General features: G+C 36.1%; 1 protein-coding gene across 1 annotated transcript in view; it reads left to right on the top strand.

Moving 5' to 3' along the window:
- NSL1 (NSL1 component of MIS12 kinetochore complex) overlaps nt 1-19,319 on the top strand; it is a gene marked incomplete at its 5' end in the record, with an annotated part of 37,378 nt that overhangs the window by 6,532 nt on the left and 11,527 nt on the right. Inside the window, 2 exons of the mRNA XM_082832666.1 lie at nt 1,096-1,226; nt 2,944-2,998. Coding sequence (XP_082688792.1) covers nt 1,096-1,226; nt 2,944-2,998 — 186 coding nt within the window. The remainder of the gene's footprint in view (nt 1-1,095; nt 1,227-2,943; nt 2,999-19,319) is intronic.

Below are 19,319 nucleotides of genomic sequence, written 5' to 3'. Positions count from 1 at the left end.
TGCACTTCTGACAAGTTCCCCAGGTGATTATTCATTCTTTCAGAGTTTGAGAATCAGTACATTTGACTCTTGAACAGCTCAGATTTGAACTGCAAGAGTCCACTCATACAGGGATTTTTTTCACCAAATACAGTACGACACCATTTGTAGTTGGTTGAATCCACAGATGTGGAAACTCTGAAGTTTCCACAGAGGGCAAACTATAAAGTTACGCTTGGATTTTTGACGGCAAGGATGGTTGGTGTCCCTAACCTCCACGTTGTGCAAGGGTCAACTGTACTTTAAAACATAGGAAAGCAACTGACAAGATAGCTTTAGCCAAATCAAAGAAACTCTAAAGTCACCACATCTTTTATGTTTTCCTACCATTTATCCAGTTGTACCTGTTTCAAATCTAGCTGCTCCACTCACTGCTATTGTCACTGCTTTGGTTCACCACATGACAAAGTCAAAACTTCTTAGCATCCCTGATGTTAAATGTTCTTTACAGTGTGGCTCTTCTATATATTATCATCCTTTTTTCCTTATACTTTAACCTGCAGCCATTTAGATCTTCTTCTGTTTCCTAAAGACTCTTTGATCTTGCAGATACTGTTTTCTCTGCCTCAAATGCATCTCCCTATTATTTTTTTCCCTACCTTTTTTTATGCAGTGGATTTACACTTATATTTCAAGTTCCAAATCAAATGTTATTTTCTCTTTAAAGTCTTAAATTCCCAAGGCAGAGTTAGTGTTCCACTGTTCTTTGTCCAGATAGCATTTTGTTCATACCTCTACTGTATTTATTCAGTTGTTTTGCAGTTGTATGTCTGTTTCTTCCAGTGAACCGTGAGCTCTTAGAGAACAGGGATTATGTTATGTTCATCTTTGTATTTCTCTGATTTAGGCTTGGCTTCCCATAGGGGCTCAGTAAGTAATCGGCTGTTCAATGAATAAATGAATCAGTTACCAAAGTGGAGCATCCATTAACTTGCCATATTTGTTTTCCTTAAATTTTGTGTTTTCTAAATTTAGTTTATTATGTTACATTTTCATATAGAATATTAAAAAATGTGTTTTAAGGAATTTTTTGATATTATTTTTCCCTCAAAATAGATTCTGATATCAAAGTCCTTGAAGACCAGTTTGATGAAATCATAGTCGATATAGCCACAAAACGTAAGCAGTATCCCAGAAAGATCCTTGAATGTGTCATCAAAATCATAAAAGCAAAACAAGAAATTCTGGTAAGATGATTTACCTTTAAAATAGTAAATTTTATGTAATGTCTATTTTACTACAGTAAAAAAATTAAAATATGAGATCCAAGTGGAGGTAAGTGACATTTTGTTTTCTTTGTCTTTCCTGCCTCAGTTGCTGCTGTTTGTCTCCTTCAAAGTCACACTAGGTTTTGAATACAGCTGATGATAAAATAAAATAGAATTTGAAGATAGAAGACTGACAGTGACTTAATTCTGAGACCAGGAGGGAAAAAGAAATGTGTTTTTTAAGCCTTTTCCTTCTATCCGTCATTTGTGTTTGGCACATTATTTGTATATGTTTATGTATTTTGGAAGACCCTTTAGTTAAATCGATGATGAAGATTGACTACCTGTTTTTTAACAACAAAATTTGCTTTATGAATTGTGTATAATTTGTTTTGTTCCAAAAATCATGATGAGGTGGAAGTAGGTTTGCTGGGAATGGCATTGCCTGTGGAGTGAGACATACATGTTGCTTTCGATTGTGGTTTACTTTTTGTCATTAGTTTTTGAAATTAACATACTTTCACATATAAATTTTCTAGTTGCTTTCCTTTCAGGAATTGTTTTAGAGAGTGAAGACAGGTACTTTCTCTAAAACATTTTAGTTATCATTCTGTGAGAAAAAAATAATTATAAGCAAAATTTTTTATTTTTTTCTTCCATAGAAGTCAGTCCTCCAAGAAATACCCCACTCCCTTTGCCTCATCCACTTTTAAAGTTTCCTCGGGAAAAACATTCAAAATGTATTTATTTTCCAGCATCTCCCTCTCTATTACTACCCTTCCTCCCCCACCCAAACCTAGTAATCAGTATTGCATAAAAGAAAGGAAGTTGGCCGGCCTAGGTTGGGTACTGCTGTGGAAGTTTAAAATTGATGCAAAATGGATGGGGTAAGGATACTAAAGACAGCTTTTTTAAAAAACAAACAAACAACAACAACAGTAACAAAAACTTTTTGGCTTCTGCTACTTTGGGCAAGAGAAAGGAGAGACATTCTTCTCTTTCTTTTTGCCTGAATTTTGGATCCCGTTCTTATAGTTCTGCTATTGCAGTCCCAGTGTATCACAGGATACGTAGGTAGGCATTAGTGTGCTGATATGGTAGTGGCCTGGCCACGTTTTTGTTTTTTTTTTTCTGGCCACTTTTTAAAACAGTTTCTGTGGGACTATGAGTTCTGAGTTCTAAACACTTCTTAAAATGAACTTTTGAAAAACAGTCCATTCATAATTTGAAAACTACCTTGTACTTTATAAACACAAGATTCCATCTCTATGCCTCTAATTTGCTTGATTGCTTTTCTTATGCTTTTTGTTTTTCCTGGGTTTTTTTTTTGGCTGCACTTTAGTTCCTTGACCAGGGATTGAACCCTGACCCTCAGCAACAAAAGCGTGGAGTCCTAACCACTGGACCACCAGGGAATTCCCTCTTATGCTTTTTTATGGTGCTATATCTTAGTGTATGCAGTAGGTGGCAATACTATAAAAGGTATAATTCAGTCTTAGTTTGATCTTTTCTTTTCTCCTCCCTTTCCTACAGATTTTCAGGATCTAATTTTGGGGTTTTTTGTTTGTTTTTGTTTTTTTAGCAAAAGAATGGTACTACTGACTAATAATATATTTGCTTATATAAACTGAAGAAAATGTTTGTATGAGGCACTAAGTTGTTAAATTAAATCTATTTTAATTTATTTTATGTTTAGAAGCAATACCACCCTGTTGTACATTCACTGGACCTAAAACATGACCCTGATCCAGGTGAGTCAGTGTTTATGGTAAAAGTTAAGCATGAGCTTGTAATTTTCAGGAGTTCCTGATACTCTTTTAAAGGTTTCAGCATCAAGGGTATCTTCCCTTTGATGCTCTAACTCACTACCAGTCATCAGTGTTTAACTCTTTTTTTCACTTAGGATTATAAGAACTTGGTCTAAACCTTCCAACTCAGAATCTCCAGGGCTAGGACCCAGGAATCTGGACTTTTATTAAGCACTCTCCTGATCTAGACTATTATAACACCTTGTCAATCTCTAACTTCTGTTATAATACCCTCCCATCTCTAATGCTATTAAACCATCCATTCTTTGCATTACAGCCAAAGTTATACTATTAAAGCACTCATGGTGTCTCTCCTTAGTGTGATAACCATCACTGGTTTCTCATTATTTACAGAATAAAATCCAACAAAAATATAATGTTGAACTTAAGAAGAGATACATACACTTGTTATGCCTTTGAACTCAATTCTGTTTCCACTTAGGTGCATCCTCTAAATCACAAAGAAATAAAATTTATACCAATTTTGTAAATCCAGCAATAGAACTGACTTTGCTAAAAATGTGGATCATATGTATTTTTAAATGACTGTATTCTCACATTTAAAAATTTCTAGCAGTTTTCTTGAGACCTTTTGAAATTTGCCTTTGGTGCTCAAAAGTACCATTTCTGAAATATCAGTAAAACAGTTAAGACCTTCATTTATTTGTATGGGATTTCTATACATATGGCTTTGAGTACCTCACCCTTGTTGAATTCTGATTTACTTTCTAACATGTCCCCTTGCCCTTCGTAAGTGTCCCAAGCCAATGGGATAAACTGAGAGGGGGAAGTAAAGATACTCTGAAATTGGTTAAAATCACAGCACTCACTGTATTTGATAATAAAAATTGACCTAGGACCTAACACTTAATTGTCATGGTTCACTAAAAAGGATTAGTTGCCAAAATGCAGTGGTTGACATATACTTGTTTTGGTTTTGAACAACAAAAAAATAATAATTGAAAAATGTGTTGTCACAATATACTCAAGTATTACTTTTTAACTATAGTTAATTCTTCAAAGAAACTTGGTTAACCTTTTTATCTTAGGAGGGAAAACAGGTTCATTTAAATGATCCTTTGACAGTCTACGTGATTTTCTTCCTACCATTCCAGTTATGTAGTATTAGTGGAAAAATCTTCTTTGTCATGTGATTCTGACTTAACAGTTAAGCAAATAATTAGAATCTATCTTTTGGATAAATTTTGAGATTTTTGTCAGTATACATTTTCATAATGTTTATAAGCTTAGAATAGCAGCAGCTCTTTAAGCACAGCAAAATTAACTTATTGTTTTATTAGCTGGATGTCCTTGGGCAAGTCACTTGACTTCAAGCCTCAGTTCCCAGGGGGAACTCTGGGGGATATGGAGATAAAAAAGATTCTCCCCGTAAAGAGCTTATGTCTGAGTAGAAATAAGAGATAAACATAAAACAGGATTCTTTCATGCTCTCCAACTGATTCCTCTCCCGGTTTTCTCCATCCGAGTAAACAGCACCTTCTCCTACGTACTGCTTTAGTGAGAAGTCAACTTTGATTCTTTTCTCTCCTGAACTCCTCATCTACAATCCATCAATAAGTCCTACAAATTATTCCTTTGAAATATAATCTCACATTCATCCACTTCTCTTCACCTCTCTATTATCACCTCTAATCTAGGTCACCATCACTCTAGCCAGGATTTGTAGACGTGCTTTCCTGAAGGTCTTCTGTTTCACTCTTATTCTCTTCCAATCCATTGCATGCACCTCAAGCAGAGTTGATTTTTTAAAAAATTCTTTGAAAATTTCAAACATATAGAAAACATGGAGTATAACATAATGAACATCTTTGTATTTACCACTTATTTTTAAGGGCTATTCAAATTTGCCAAACTTGGGTCAGACCTTCTTAGGAATTAAAAGATATGGATACAGTTGAAACTTTCTTTGTACCCTTCACCATCCCATTCCACTCCCTCTTACTTCAGAAGTAACCACCATCCTCAAGGTTAGTGGACCGTTCCTATCCATGTTTTTATGCTTTTATTGATAACTTTATCAATGTATCCATAAATAATGTATGGCATTTGTTTTAAAATTTTACATAAATTGTATCATACCAGTCATATCATTCTGCAACTTATTTTCCCCCCTCAATATTTTATACACACATATCTCTCTATTCATTTAGTTTCTAAATAATATTCCTGAGTATGAATACACCTCTGTAAATCCATTCCTCTACTGAGGGACACTTAGTTTCTTTTTTTTTTTTTTTTGGCTGTTATAAACAATATTACAATGAATATTTTTATACCTGTGTCCTTGTAAAGTGTAAATATGTCATATTTTGTGGGGTAGATTTCTGAAAGCAAAATTTCTAGGTCCACAGGGCTTGTCTCTGTTCAGCTTTATTACATATGAGCTTTACTACCCCTCCAAAAGAGTCGTATCAGTTTACCGTCCCACCAACAGTGTTTGAAAGTTCTTGCTTCTCTACATTTTGCCAACAATTATTACTGTCAGGCTTTCTGTATTTTTTTTTTTCCTGCCAATTTGATGGACGTGCGATAGTATTTAAAGTGAGGTTGAGCATCCTTGAATTCCCTATTTATATTCTTTGCCCGTTTTTTGGTTGGGTTATTTGAATTTTCCTTATTCATTTCTAAGAGTCATATACACAGGCACATGAATGTACAGGCACATGAATGTACATGCACACACACATTATGGATATTTAGGTTATGAGCACTGTAAATATTTGCTCTAAATTTTTGGCTTGTCTTATAATGACATTTTATATATGTTTACATAAGTTTTAATGTAGTTGGATTTACCAGAGTTTTTCCGTTATAAATGCTCTTTCAGTGCCTTTAAGTGTCTATCTAAATGACATAAAGATCTTTGTTATTTTATTTATAGACTTTTGATTATCATATTTAGGTCTTGAATACAACTGAATTTTTAAAAAAATTTTATAAGGAAGGGATCTAATTTCTACTGTACTGGTAGCCAGTTGTCTTAGCATCATTTATTGAATAGTCCATCTCTTTTCCACTGCTTTGTAATGTCACTCTCTAATATACTAAGTTTCCATGTATTTGGGGGTCTGTTTCCGGGCTCTGTCTCTCTTTTTCTTTTTTTTTTTTCTGGGCCCGCGTCTTGTGGGATCTTAGTTCCCTGACCAGGGATTGAACCCTGGCCCTTGCCAGTGAAAATGTGGAGTCTTAGCCACTGGACCACCAGGGAATTCCTCTGGATTCTCTTTTAACGTTATTCGTTGACTTGGCTGTCTCAGCACCATTACCACACTTTTTAAGTTTCTGTAGTTTAAAAAGAAGTCTTGATATCTTGCAATTTCTTCCATATTTTGTTGCCTGTTTTTGGCCCTTTACTCTTCCATAGGAATTGTTAGGATCAACTTGTAAAATTGCTTGAAAAATCTTATTGAGATTTGATTGGGGTTGCATTTAATTTATAGATAAATTTGGAGAGAAGTGCCACGTTTACAATATATGTCTTCCCATTTGTGAACATATTATATCTCATTTTGGGTTTTTCAAAATGTCCTCTAATAGTGTTTTATAAACACATGTAATAAAGATGTTTATAAGAGTGCTGCCTGCTTGCTATGTTGAAAACAGTGTTATTTAAGGGACTGGATCTGATAAGATATTCTGTAATGCATGTAGAGAAGTGTTTAAAGACATGTAATAAAGATGGTTTCAAGGAAAAAACAGTATTTTATAAATTTCTCCACATAGGTTTTACACATCTTTTATTTGTTCCTAGATACCTTTTTGTAGCTATTGTAAATAGTAATATTTTGGGATTGCACATTGTAATTGAATATTCCTGGTGTTTAGGAATACCGTCGATTTTTATTTGCTGAACTCTTGTTAGTTCTAATGGATTATCTAATTTCAACTAGATTTTTAAAAATGTAGATAATCATATCATTTGCAAGTAATGCTAGGTTTTATCTTTTTCCTAACTTTATACATGTTCTATTTTTGTCTTATTATTACATTGATTAGAGCCTCCATTATAAATATTTAGGGGGTGCAGGAAGGATAAATCAGGAGTTTGGGATTAGCAGATACAAACTACTACATATAAAACAGATAAACAACAAGGTGTATAGCACAGGGAACTATATTCAACGTCCTATAATAAACCATAATGGAAAAGAATATGAAAAAGAATATATATATATATGTATAACTGAATCAGCTTGCAGTACCCCAGAAACTAACACAGCATTATAAATCAACTATACTTCAACAAAAAAATTTTTAAGGAAAAAAAACCAAAAACTGAAAAAAAAAAACAACCTCCAGTGTAATGTTGAATACTAGTAATGATAGTGGCCATGATATATATATATATTTTAAATTTATTTTATTTATTTATTTTTGGCTGCGTTTGGTCTTCGTTGCTGCGCGGGCTTTCTCTAATTGTGGCGAGCAGGGGCTACTCTTGGTTACGGTGCGCGGGCTTCTCATTGCGGTGGCTTCTCTTGTTGTGGAGCACGGGCTCTAGGTGAGCAGGCTTCAGTAGTTGCAGCATGCAGGCACAGTGGTTGTGGCTCGCAGGCTCTAGAGTGCAGGCTCAGTAGTTGTGGTGCACGGGCTTAGTTGCTCCATGGCATGTGGGATCTTCCCAGACCAGGGCTCGAACCCATGTCCCCTGCATTGGCAGGCGGATTCTTAACCACTCCGCCACCAGGGAAGCCCAGTGGCCATGATATTTTAAAATTATGAATAAATGTTTAATTTTATTGAACACTTCTTTTGCATCAACTGAGATCGTATACTTGTTTGACCAACTTTATTGAGGTATAGTTTACATATAATAAAATACATCAATTTTATGCACTTTTATGCAATTTTATACACTACCATGTGTAAAAAAGATGGCTGGCCTGAGCATGCTGTAAAGCACAGGAAGCTCAGCTCGGTGCTCTGTGACGACCTAGATGGGCAGGATAGAGGGTGGGGTGGGTGGGAGGTTCAAGAGGGGGGATATAGATACGCATATGGCTGATGCACTTCATTGTACAGTGGAAGCTGGCACAACATTGTGGAGCAATTATACTCTAATAAGGAAAAAAATAATAGTAAAGCAGGTGAACTTCAATGAAAAAAACAAACCATACTGTCCCTTTCCAGTTTTGTCATCAAGGTTATGCTGCCCTCACAAAACAGTTTCTAAATGTTGGAGGTTTTTTGTTCCTTGAAGAGTTGATAAGGTTCATGTATAAAACTGTGTGAGCCTGGGGTATGTATGGGGGTAAGTTTGACTTAACTGATTTAGTATACTTAATGGTTATTGATTTCTTCAGGTTTTTAATTTTTTCTTGAATCAAATTTGGTAATATTTGTTTGGAAAAGAGTCTGTTTCATCCATGTGTTCAATATGTTGGTATGAAACTGTTTGTAGTAGTTGCTTGTAATTAAAAGAATTTGTTCCACATATGCTTATTTCTTAATATTGTTTGTTTTTGCTTTCTTTTTTTTCTTGATATCTTGTTCTAGATTTCTTTGTTTTTATTGGTCTTTGCAGAGAGTCAGCTTTTAGTTTTGCTGAGTTTCTCTATTGTTTTTTTACTTTTCTGGTTCCTTGAGTTCTGATCTTATCTTTAGTGTGGTCTTCCTGCTTTCTTGAGTTTTCTCTGTTATTTTTAGCTTCTTGAGTTAAACACTTAAGTTTACTTCAGTCTTATTTTTTAATAAATATGTTTAAGGATACATTTAGATTTATCTCTAAGTCCTGCTTTAGCCATATCCTCGAGACATGACATGTAGAACTTTCACAATTCAGCTCTGAATATTTTTTTGTTTCCAAATATAGGAGTTTTACTATTTTCCCTCTTTTTTGCCATCTATCATGTTGATAGATTTTTCTTTATTCTCTTATTTTCCTTTTTTCTGGTTTGGAAGCTATATGCTATGCTTCTTTTCCTTTAGTGTTACCTGTAAAATTTGAGCATACTATAATTTAAAAATTATCTAACACAGTCGGGAGTTATACAGTATTTCAGGTCCCCTCCTGGGCAAGAAAAGGACTTTATTACACATTACCCACTGAATAAGCACACCCCTCCCCCAATTTTCCTTCTTGTTTGTGTCTAGAACTTTAGTTCTTCTCTTGTTAAAAAACACTTCAATAGTTGTTACTTTTTTGCACTCAGTGATTAATTAAATTTATAGCAAAATGTTCCAAACTCTCTGTCATGGCTTCCTTCTAGGTTTACTACTCTGTTGATGGGTTCCTTAGGTACTTTGAGTAAAAGTCTGTGGGCAGTAGACTCTTAGTTTTTATTTCATGCTCTTGAATTTTGTTTTATTTACTTTCATTTACCATATGGAATATATTACATCATTATCTTTGACACTTATTTTTTTCTAGTGGCTTTATTGAGGTACAATTCATATACTATCCCGTTCACCCATTTAAAGTGTGCAACTCGATATTCACAGGGTTTTATGCAGCCATCACTATAATTAATTTTTAAACATTTTCATCACTTCAAAAATAAACCCCACATTCTCCCCCTAATCTCTCATCCCTCTCCCTTGGCCCTAGGCAACCATTAATCTGCTTTCTATCTCTATAGATTTGACTATTCTAGACATTTCTTATAAATTAAATCATGTAATATATCATCCTTTAAGAATGGCTTCTTTGAATTAGCATGTTTTCAAGGTCCATGTTGTAGCATGTATCAGTATTTCATTTCTTTTTTTTGCCAAATATTCTATTTTATGGACATATTACATTTTATTTGTCCATTTATCAATATATAGCTATTCTTGAGTTGTTTCTACTTTTGGTTGTTATGAATAATTCTGCTATGAACATTTGTGTACAAGTTATTGTGTGGACATATGTTTACAGTTCTCTTGAGTATATATAGCTAGGAATGGGATTGCTGGATCATATGGGAACTCTATGTTTAGAGGAACTGTTGAACTGTTTTCCAAAGTGGCTGCCCCATTTCACATTTCCACCAGCAGTGTTCGAGGGTTCCAGTTCCTCCGCATCCTCATCAGCTCTTGTTATTTTCTGTCTTTTTTTTTTTTAATTGGAGTAAAATTGCTTTACAATGTTATGTTAGTTTCTGCTGTACAGTGAAGTGAATCAGCTATATGTCTACCTATATCCCCACCCTCTTGGACCTCCCTCCCCCCCCCCCCCCCCCGCCCTCTGCCATCTAGGTAATCACAGAACACAGAGCTGAGCTCCTGGTGCTATACAGCAGGTAGTGTATTTACACATGGTAGTGTATTTATGTCAAACCTAATCTCCCAATTCGTCCCACCCTCTCCTTCCCCCGCTGTGTCCCCATGTCCGTTTTCTACGTCTGTGTCTCTATTCCTGCCCTACAAATAGGTTCATCTGTACCATTTTTCTAGATTCCACATATATGCATTAATACGTGATACTTGTTTTTTTCTTTCTGGCTTATTCCACTCTGTATGACAGATTGTAGGTCCGTCCACATCTCTGCAAATGACCCAATTTTGTTCCTTTTTATGGCTGAGTAATATTCCATTGTACATATGTACCACATCTTCCTTATCCATTCATCTGTTGTTGGACATTTAGGTTGTTTCCGTGTCCTGTCTATTGTAAATAGTGCTGCAATGAACATTGGGGTACATGTATCCTTTTTTTTTTTTAATTTTTTTTTTGGCTAAGTTGGGTCTTCGTTGCTGCATGCAGGCTTCCTCTAGTTGCAGTGAGCAGGGGCTACTCTTCGTTGCGGTGTGTGGACTTGTCATTGCAGTAGCCTCTTGTTGTGGAGCACGGGCTCTAGGCACACAGTCTTCAGTAGTTGTGGATCAGGGACTCTAGAGTGCAGGCTCAGTATTTATGGTGCATGGGCTTAGTTGTTCCGTGTCTTGGACCAGGGCTCAAACCCGTGTCCCCTGCATTGACAGGTAGATTCTTAACCCTGCGCCACCAGGGAAGCCCTATGTGTCCTTTTGAATTATGGTTTTCTCCGTATATGCCTAGTAGTGGGATTGCTGGGTCATATGGTAGTTCTATTTTTAGTTTTTTAAGGAACCTCCATACTGTTCTCCATAGTGGCTGTATCAATTTACATTCCCACCAACAGTGCAAGAGGGTTCCCTTTTCTCCACACCCTCTCCAGCATTTATTGTAGATTTTTTGATGATGGTCATTACAGCCGGTATGAGGTGATACCTCATTGTAGTTTTGTTGTGTTTTGTTTTGTTTTGTGTGATACGCAGGCCTCTCACTGCTGTGACCTCTCCCGTTGCGGAGCACAGGCTCTGGATGCGCAGGCTCAGCGGGCATGGCTCATGGTCCCAGCCGCTCTGCGGGATGTGGGATCTTCCTGGATCAGGGCATGAACCCATGTCCCCTGCATCGGCAGGCGGACTCTCAACCACTGCGCCACCAGGGAAGCCCTAATTGCCATTTTTTTATAGATAATCTATTTTTTCTCTCCTGATTTTTCAGAATTATTTTTGTATTCTTAATGTTCTGCAGTTTTACCATAATGTGGCTAGATGTTTATTTTTATTTACGTAGCATGGTGCTTGAGGTGCACTTTTTTTTTAAACGTTGAAAGCAACTTTATTGCTTTTTCTTGATTATGTATAAATGCATTCACATTCCAAAAGTGTTAAAAGCGTAAGAAACAAATTTAAATCACACAAAATCATGTACTCAAGAGATAATCACTATTAACATGTTTATAACCAGTGACCAAGTATTATAATATATTGCTTGAGGCTACACCTTCAATCTACCTGAAAATCTTGCTTCCTTTACCTTGAAAATATATTCTGACTCCAACTACTTCCTACCAAATCCATCTGTACTGCTGTTGTCCTTGTCACTGTATTCTCCTAGTGGGACTGCTACAGTAGTCTCCTCACTGGTCTTCCATTTCAGTTTGCCACACAGCGGATTCTTTTTAAAGCATAATCAGATTATGTCACCCCCTGCCTAAAAGTCTCCAGTGGCTCCCCATCATACTTCCCTTGGTCTCTCTGACCTGGTCCCTGAGTGTGCCTCTTATTCCATCTCTGACCCTGGTTTCTTACCACTCTCACCTTTGTTTACTGAGCTCCAGCTACACTAGCATTCTTTCTGTTTCACCAAGAATGTGCCAAACACACAGTGGCCCTGTGGCTTTCACACTTGCTGCTCCCCCATTCCTATCTGAAACTTCATTCAGCTGTCTGTTCAAAGTGTTACCTCATCAGAGAGGTCTTCCCTGACAATCTGTGTCAAATCCCCTACTGACCCACTTGGTCATACTCTATCACTTTAACCTGCTTTATTTCCCCCACTCCTTACTGACATGTAATTTCTGTTCATTTTATTGTCTTCATCCCTTCCCCCCCCAAGGACTTTGTTTTGTCCACTTTTGTATCCCGTAGCTCTAAGATCATTATCTGACATAGCACACTCAGGAAATATTTATGAAATAAGTACATAATTATACATGTTCTTTTTAAATTAAAAAATAAGGATAGCATTTTATTTTTTGTTTTTGGCTTCCTTTCTCCTTTCCCATCTACTGCTCCTTCAGATGTCCAACATTAATCTGGTGTGAATCCATTTATCCATTTTTCTCTTCTCATATAATCATATAGAAATACATATGTACTAGACATTTGGGGAGCATAATTTATTTTACAGAAAATTGATTTATGTATTCAGATTATCTACACCTGACTCTTCTAACCTAAGTATATGGGAGAATCCTCCAATTCAACTGCCATAGATCTAACATTATTATTTTAAACTGTTTTATATTTTTATAATTAGTTTTTGTTTTGTTCTCTTAATAAGTGTAAGCTTAATATAAACTTTTAAATAATCAGTGGTGTATATATAGTAGAAAATGAAAGTCCACCATACTTGTCTTCCCAAGTGTATCTGATGCCACACACCTTCAAATAGATAACTACTGTAACTGTTTGATATGTCTAATTTTAGATCTTTATATCAGTGCATTTGCATGTGGGCAGATAGGCACAGGGAGTTTTGAGTTATTTATTTTTTATATATAAGTATTATACAATATATTATATTCCGTTATTTTTTTTCACTCAACTATGTAACATATAGTTCAGCTCTGTGCTGCTTATTGGTAATTTCTTTATGTTTTTGTACATATACACACAATTTTATTTAAATAGATCATACACATATTTTTTTGGTTTGGGTGGATTTTTTGTTTGTTTTGCTTGCTTCCTTTTTCTTCTCATCTTCCACTCAGATCTCTGTGTGTACTTTCAATCTGAGGACTCCCATCTTCTAGAAAATCTTTAACTTAATCATTCAACTTCGCTCCTTTATCATTTTTTCTATTTTTGTAGTATTCTTGTTTTTATTTCATAGCGTATTTTTTTCTGTAATGTCTGTTATGATTTCCTTTAGCTATTGGAGGATCCTAAACCTTTAAAAATCATTTTCAGATTGCTCTATTTTTATTCCATCTGCAGCAAGTTCCTCTCCTTGACATTGGTTATAGTGGCTGTCTTTCATGGTTGTAATTTCTTCATGTATTTAAGAATTTTGCTTAGCAAGTGCTTCTTGACTAAGTTTTTCATGTGCTTATTTTCTTATTGCTGCTTTCCCCTCTTCCTGTCTAGTAGTTTTGTGGTTTCCTTCCGTCTGGCCCTTGAACAGTCCCAGGCTAGAACCATATCTTAAATTGACACTGTGGGGCCCCTGTTCCACTGCAATATTGGAGATAGTGGATCTAGTCACTAAGTCAGCAGGCAGCTTAATCTAGGCCTGGACTTTGAGGTATTTTCTGCTTCCCATCAACTTCTAGTGTAGCTTTAAGTATGCTGCAGCTCCTCTCAGTGGTTAATGTCAGGTTTTTTTTTTTTCCAGCCTCCTTTTCAGGGTAGGAAAACTCCATTTCAGCCCTTAGGTTTGATTATGAGGTCGACTCTCCCCATTTCCTGCCCCTCTGGAGCACTTTGATCCCCTTTTATCTTGTGGGAAGCAAATTCCTGGTTACTTACTGCCTACCTACCATCTGCCTACCAGTGGATCTGCAACTTCAGCCTGACTTACAGCTTTTTCTCATCTGCGTTTTTCTGGTTCAAAGAAATGTTTACTTTATATATGCTTTGGGATTTGTTTTTTTTAATTTTCTATATTTATCCAATGGTGTTTTGGACAAAGGTGGGGAGTTTATGAACTTCCAAGACCAACTTGAATAAAAATCTGACTCTTAAAAACACAAATCAACTTTAATCCCTTTGCTTAAAATCCTAAAATCTTCCAATTTTAAATATAATAGACTTCAAACTTCTCAGCATTCCTTTACATGACCTGGCTCCTCTAAATTCATTTCAGGCACTTTTTGCTGTAGCCCTAGACCCCATCTTTCAGTTCTTTGAAAGTACCTCACTTTCACATATGCTTCTTCCCAATGCTTCTTTTTTTTTAAATTGTTATTGAAATATAGTTGATTTACAATGTTGTGTTAGTTTCAGGCGTATAGCAAAGTGGTCTCTCTCTCTCTCTCTCTCTCCCTCTCTCTCTCTCTCTCTCTCTCTCTCTCTCTCTCTCTCTCTCTCTCTCTCTCTCTATATATATATATATATATATATATATATATATCCCTTTTTAGGTTCTTTTCCATTGTAGGTTATTATAAGATAATGAATAGAGTTCCCTGTGCTATACAGTAAGTCCTTATTGGTTATGTATTTTATATATAGTAGTGTGTATATTTTAATCCCAAACTCCTGATTTATTCCTCCTATCCTTTCCCCTTTGGTAACCAGAAGTTCGTTTTCTATGTCTGTGAGTCTATTTCTGTTTTGTAAATAAATTCATTTGTATCGTTTTTTTTAGATTCCACATATAAGCAATATCATATGATATTTGTCTCTGTCTGACTTCACTTAGCATGATAATCTCTAGGTCTATCCATGTTGCTGCAAATGGCATTATTTCATTCTTTTTATGGTTGAGTAGTATTCCATTGTGTATATATACCACAGCTTCTTTATCCATTTATCTGTCAGTAGACACTTAGGTTGTTTTCATGTCTTGGCTATTATAAATAGTGCTGCTATGGACATTGGGGTGCATGTGTCTTTTCAAATTATAGTTTTCTCCAAATAAATGCCCAGGAGTGGAATTGCTGGTAGCTCTATTTTTAGTTGTTTAAGAAATCTCCATACTGTTCTCCATAGTGGCTTCACCAATTTACATTCCCACCAGCAGTGTAGGAGGGTTCCCTTTTCTCCACACCCTCTCCAGCATTTATTATTTGTAGACTTTCTGATGATGGCCATTCTGACTGGTGTGAGGTGATACCTCATTATTGTTTTGATTTGCATTTCTTAAATAATTAGTGATGTTGAGCATCTTTTCATGTGCCTGTTGGCCATCTGTATGCCATCTTTGGAGAAATGTCTGTTTAGGTATTCTGCTCTTTTTTTTTTTTTTAAATACGTTTATTTATTTTGGGCTGCATTGGGTCTTCGTTGCTGCTCGCTGGCTTTCTCTAGTTGCGGCGAGCGGGGGCTATTCTTTGTTGCGGTGTGTGGGCTTCTCATCGCGGTGGCTTCTCTTGTTGCGGAGCACGGGCTCTAGGCATGCGGGCTTCAGTAGTTGTGGCTCACGGGCTCTAGAGCGCAGGCTTAGTAGTTGCGGCACACAGGCTTAGTTGCTTCGTAGCATGTGGGCTCTTCCCGGACCAGGGCTTGAACCCGTGTCCCCTGCATTGGCAGGTGGATTCTTAACCACTGTCCCACCAGGGAAGTCCCTGGGCTCATTTTTTGATTGGGTGTTTTTTTGTTTGTTTTTGATATTGAGCCGTATGAGGTGTTTGTGTATTTTTGGAAATTAATCCCCTGTCAGTCACATAGTTTGCAAGTATTTCCTCCCGTTCCATAGGCTGTATTTTTGTTTTATTGATGGTTTCCTTTGATGTGCAAAGCCTTTTAAGTTTAATTAGGTCCCATTTGTTTATTTTTGTTTTTATTTCCATTACTCTAGGAGACAAATCCAAAAAAAACATTGCTATGATTTTTGTTAAAGGGTGTTCTGCCTATGTTTTCCTTTAGGAGTTTTATAGTATCCAGTCTTACATTTAGGTCTTTAATCCATTTTGAGTTTGCTTTTGTGTGTGGTGTTAGAGAATGTTCTAATTTCATTCTTTTACATGTAGCTGTCCAGTTTTCCCAGCACCACTTGTTGAAGAGACTGTCTTTTATCCATTGTACATTCTTGCCTCCTTTGTCATAGATCAATTAACCATAAGTGCGTGAGTTTATTTTCCCCAGGGCTTCTAAGGTTGACATCTTTTCAATTTTTCTTTCGCATTTAAACGCTACCTCCTCAGAGGATCTTCCCTAACTACCCTAACTAAAATAGCCTCTCTCCAGTTCTCTATCATAACCCTTATTTCCTTAATATCATTTGTTACGATATGTATTTGTGTGTTTCTTTATGGTTTCTCACAAAACTGAAAGCTTCATGAGCTTTTTACTTTGTGTTTGCATGATATAGTATCATGCTCAGTAAATACTTACTGCCTGATTATTATTCACCCATCCATTCAGCATATTTATTGAATGTCTACTATATGCCAGAACTGTTCTCACTATGGAGGATGTAATGGTGAACAACACAGACAGACAGGGTCCTTGCTCTGTGGAGCTTATGTTCTAGTGGGAGAAGAAAAGTATCAACAAATAGAAAAATAAATAAGTAAAATCAGTGTTACGGTGGTGTGTTTAGGTGATGGGAAACACTTTTCTGAGGAAGCAGCAAGAAGGAATTTACCTTGTGACAATCAAGAGGAAGAACTTTTCAGTTAGAAGAGCTAGAACAAGGTTCCTAAGTTAAGAATGAGGTTGAGTATAGAACAAGAGACCACTGAAGCTGTGGTGGAAGAAATAGAGGGAAAGAGCATTACAGGATAAGGTTAGAGACTTGGCTGAGACCAGGTAACACAAGCTAGGAGTTTGAAAGTATGTGGTACCTTAAGACAGATGCAACTCTTCAGTATTGAAGGAGCTGGTGAGGTACATGTGGGAGTGAATGCAGAGGATTACATACCTGCTACCTAGCAGGTGTGTTAAACAGATGTGTTTAAATTGTAGCAAAGTGTTATCTTCCAGAAAGTCATAAGTCACTGCTTAGTTTTTGGTTTCATTTTCACCAGGGATGGTACTTTTTAATTCATGGTTCTTATTCATGCCTTTGGTTACCCCTTTAGAAACTAGTACAAGCCAGACATCCTCTGTTATGCATGCTTGCTCATACATGCTCATAAAATACAGTGGAAATAGAAAGGAAGCATTCAGTTAATGCTTTTTTGCTGAATTTCTGAATTTGTGCAGGCTTTTGGAATTTCATGTTTCCTAGTTTAGTCAGTGCAATGACCTGAAAGCCAAACAAGGTTGATTACTCAATCTTTCATTTCCACTTTTTCATTTCCCTATGTTTTAGAAAGCAAGTGACTAGGGAAGGCAGTGTACTCAAGGGTGCATAACTTCCACATTTTTAAGAGCAAACTTTTTAATATCTTTGCAGCAATCTTTTAATTAACTATCTACTAATAGGATGAGTTTTCATTTGTCACTTATAATGTTTTGTGATCCTATTAGTAAAACTAATCATTGCTTCCATATCGTCATTTTTTAAAAGTTATTTGAAGTTTATCGATGAGACTCCCTTTTAATTATTTCCTGTCCTTCTCTAAACATGTAGTGATGACAAGGAGCTATTTTAAGTTTCTCTGTAGTAGACTTTATGATAGTTCCAGTTCTTTTGCTGACCCCACAAGCAGAGGACTTAGAGGCTGTTCCTCTTCTCTCCTAATAATGACTTGCTTAAAGCCACTGCCGGAATATTTACAGGTAGTCACCCACTTACATTTCAGACATTCACATTTAATCTGAGCTTTGGAATTTGAATTGTATTTCCCCCCTGAAAAACAATTTACAAATGGTATTATAAATGAATAAGTTTCTAGGCTACCCTTTAAAGATCTACGTAACCTACAGGGTAGCTGAAATATCAATATTGCACATTTATGATGAAAAACATTAGGAGAATCACATTTCAGATGCACGTTAGTTCTACTACATGATGTTTAAATAGGAGGGATTCCTAAACACCTTTGTTTGTGGTGAGAGGATGAACAGTGGTCCCATGAAGATGTTCCCATTGAGGCTATGGAGAGAGCCATTGGGAACGCTTCTGGAGGAAGCCCATCCCCATCTCCTGCATGGCAGGGACTAGCCGTCTGCATGTGAGACATTGTTAAGTCAAATGGGTGTATATCAGGAGTATCTGTATGCTCTTACTAGTTACAAAAAGTGAAAAATTCATTAACAGGAATCTTAAGTGAGGGATTGAAAAGTTTATATATTTTGAAATTTCCAAAGCAGATGTTAATGTTGATAAATGCTTTTTTGATACATTTACAGACATTTCATGTTTAGTGATATTTAATTGTGTGTTCCCCTCCCCCTTGTTTTTTTTTTTTTAATCTTTGTGTGTTTTGGGACTTCCCTGGCAGTCTAGTGGTTAAGACTCTGCGCTTCCAATGTGGGGGCAGTGGGTTCGATCCCTGGGTGGGAAATGAAGATCCCACATACCGCACGGTGCGGCCAAAGAAAAAAATCTTTGTGTGTTTGGTTTTATTCCTAAAATTATTGATGATCCTTAGTTTTCAAAGAAAGGAATTTAATTCACTTAACTAAAAAGAAAGAAAATGGTACTGTAATGTTAACATTTGAAACAAATTTAACTCTAGACTTATTCTACTTTTAATTCTTTACCAGGCATAATTTATTTTTATTTCAAGAGATTTTCATTATATTGGAGCTAATTTTTGATCATTCTTCTGAGTATAGTATAATTCCTGGCAAAGTGATATTTTAGAAAGTTATGTATAGAATACAGAAGAGCATGTGCTGTGGGTTCTAATTCTATTCAATGTTTATTCAGTTATTCATTCAGTTCAGATACATTTCTCAGCCCTCAACAGCTTCTTTTTCCCTATATATAAAAGGAGGCTGATGAAATCTGCTTGCCTCACAGAGTTGCTAAAGTTATTACATAAGATTGATTGGCAATGTATGACAACCCATAATACCAGAAATGGGCTGTCGTAGGATCAACTAGGGAAAGCTTTCATGCCATTGTGTTTCTTTTCCCTGAACTCTCCTCCTTTTCATAGCCAGGTTTCTCAAAAGAATAATCTACACACATCAGCTTTACTTGTAATCTCTCATTTTTGTCAGAAATAAT

Source organism: Leucopleurus acutus (assembly GCF_964270905.1).
Source record: "Leucopleurus acutus genome assembly, chromosome: 2".
NCBI lineage: Eukaryota > Metazoa > Chordata > Mammalia > Artiodactyla > Delphinidae > Leucopleurus > Leucopleurus acutus.
The sequence above is the reverse complement of the archived record's forward strand: the minus strand, read 5'-3'. Positions and strand labels throughout refer to the sequence as shown.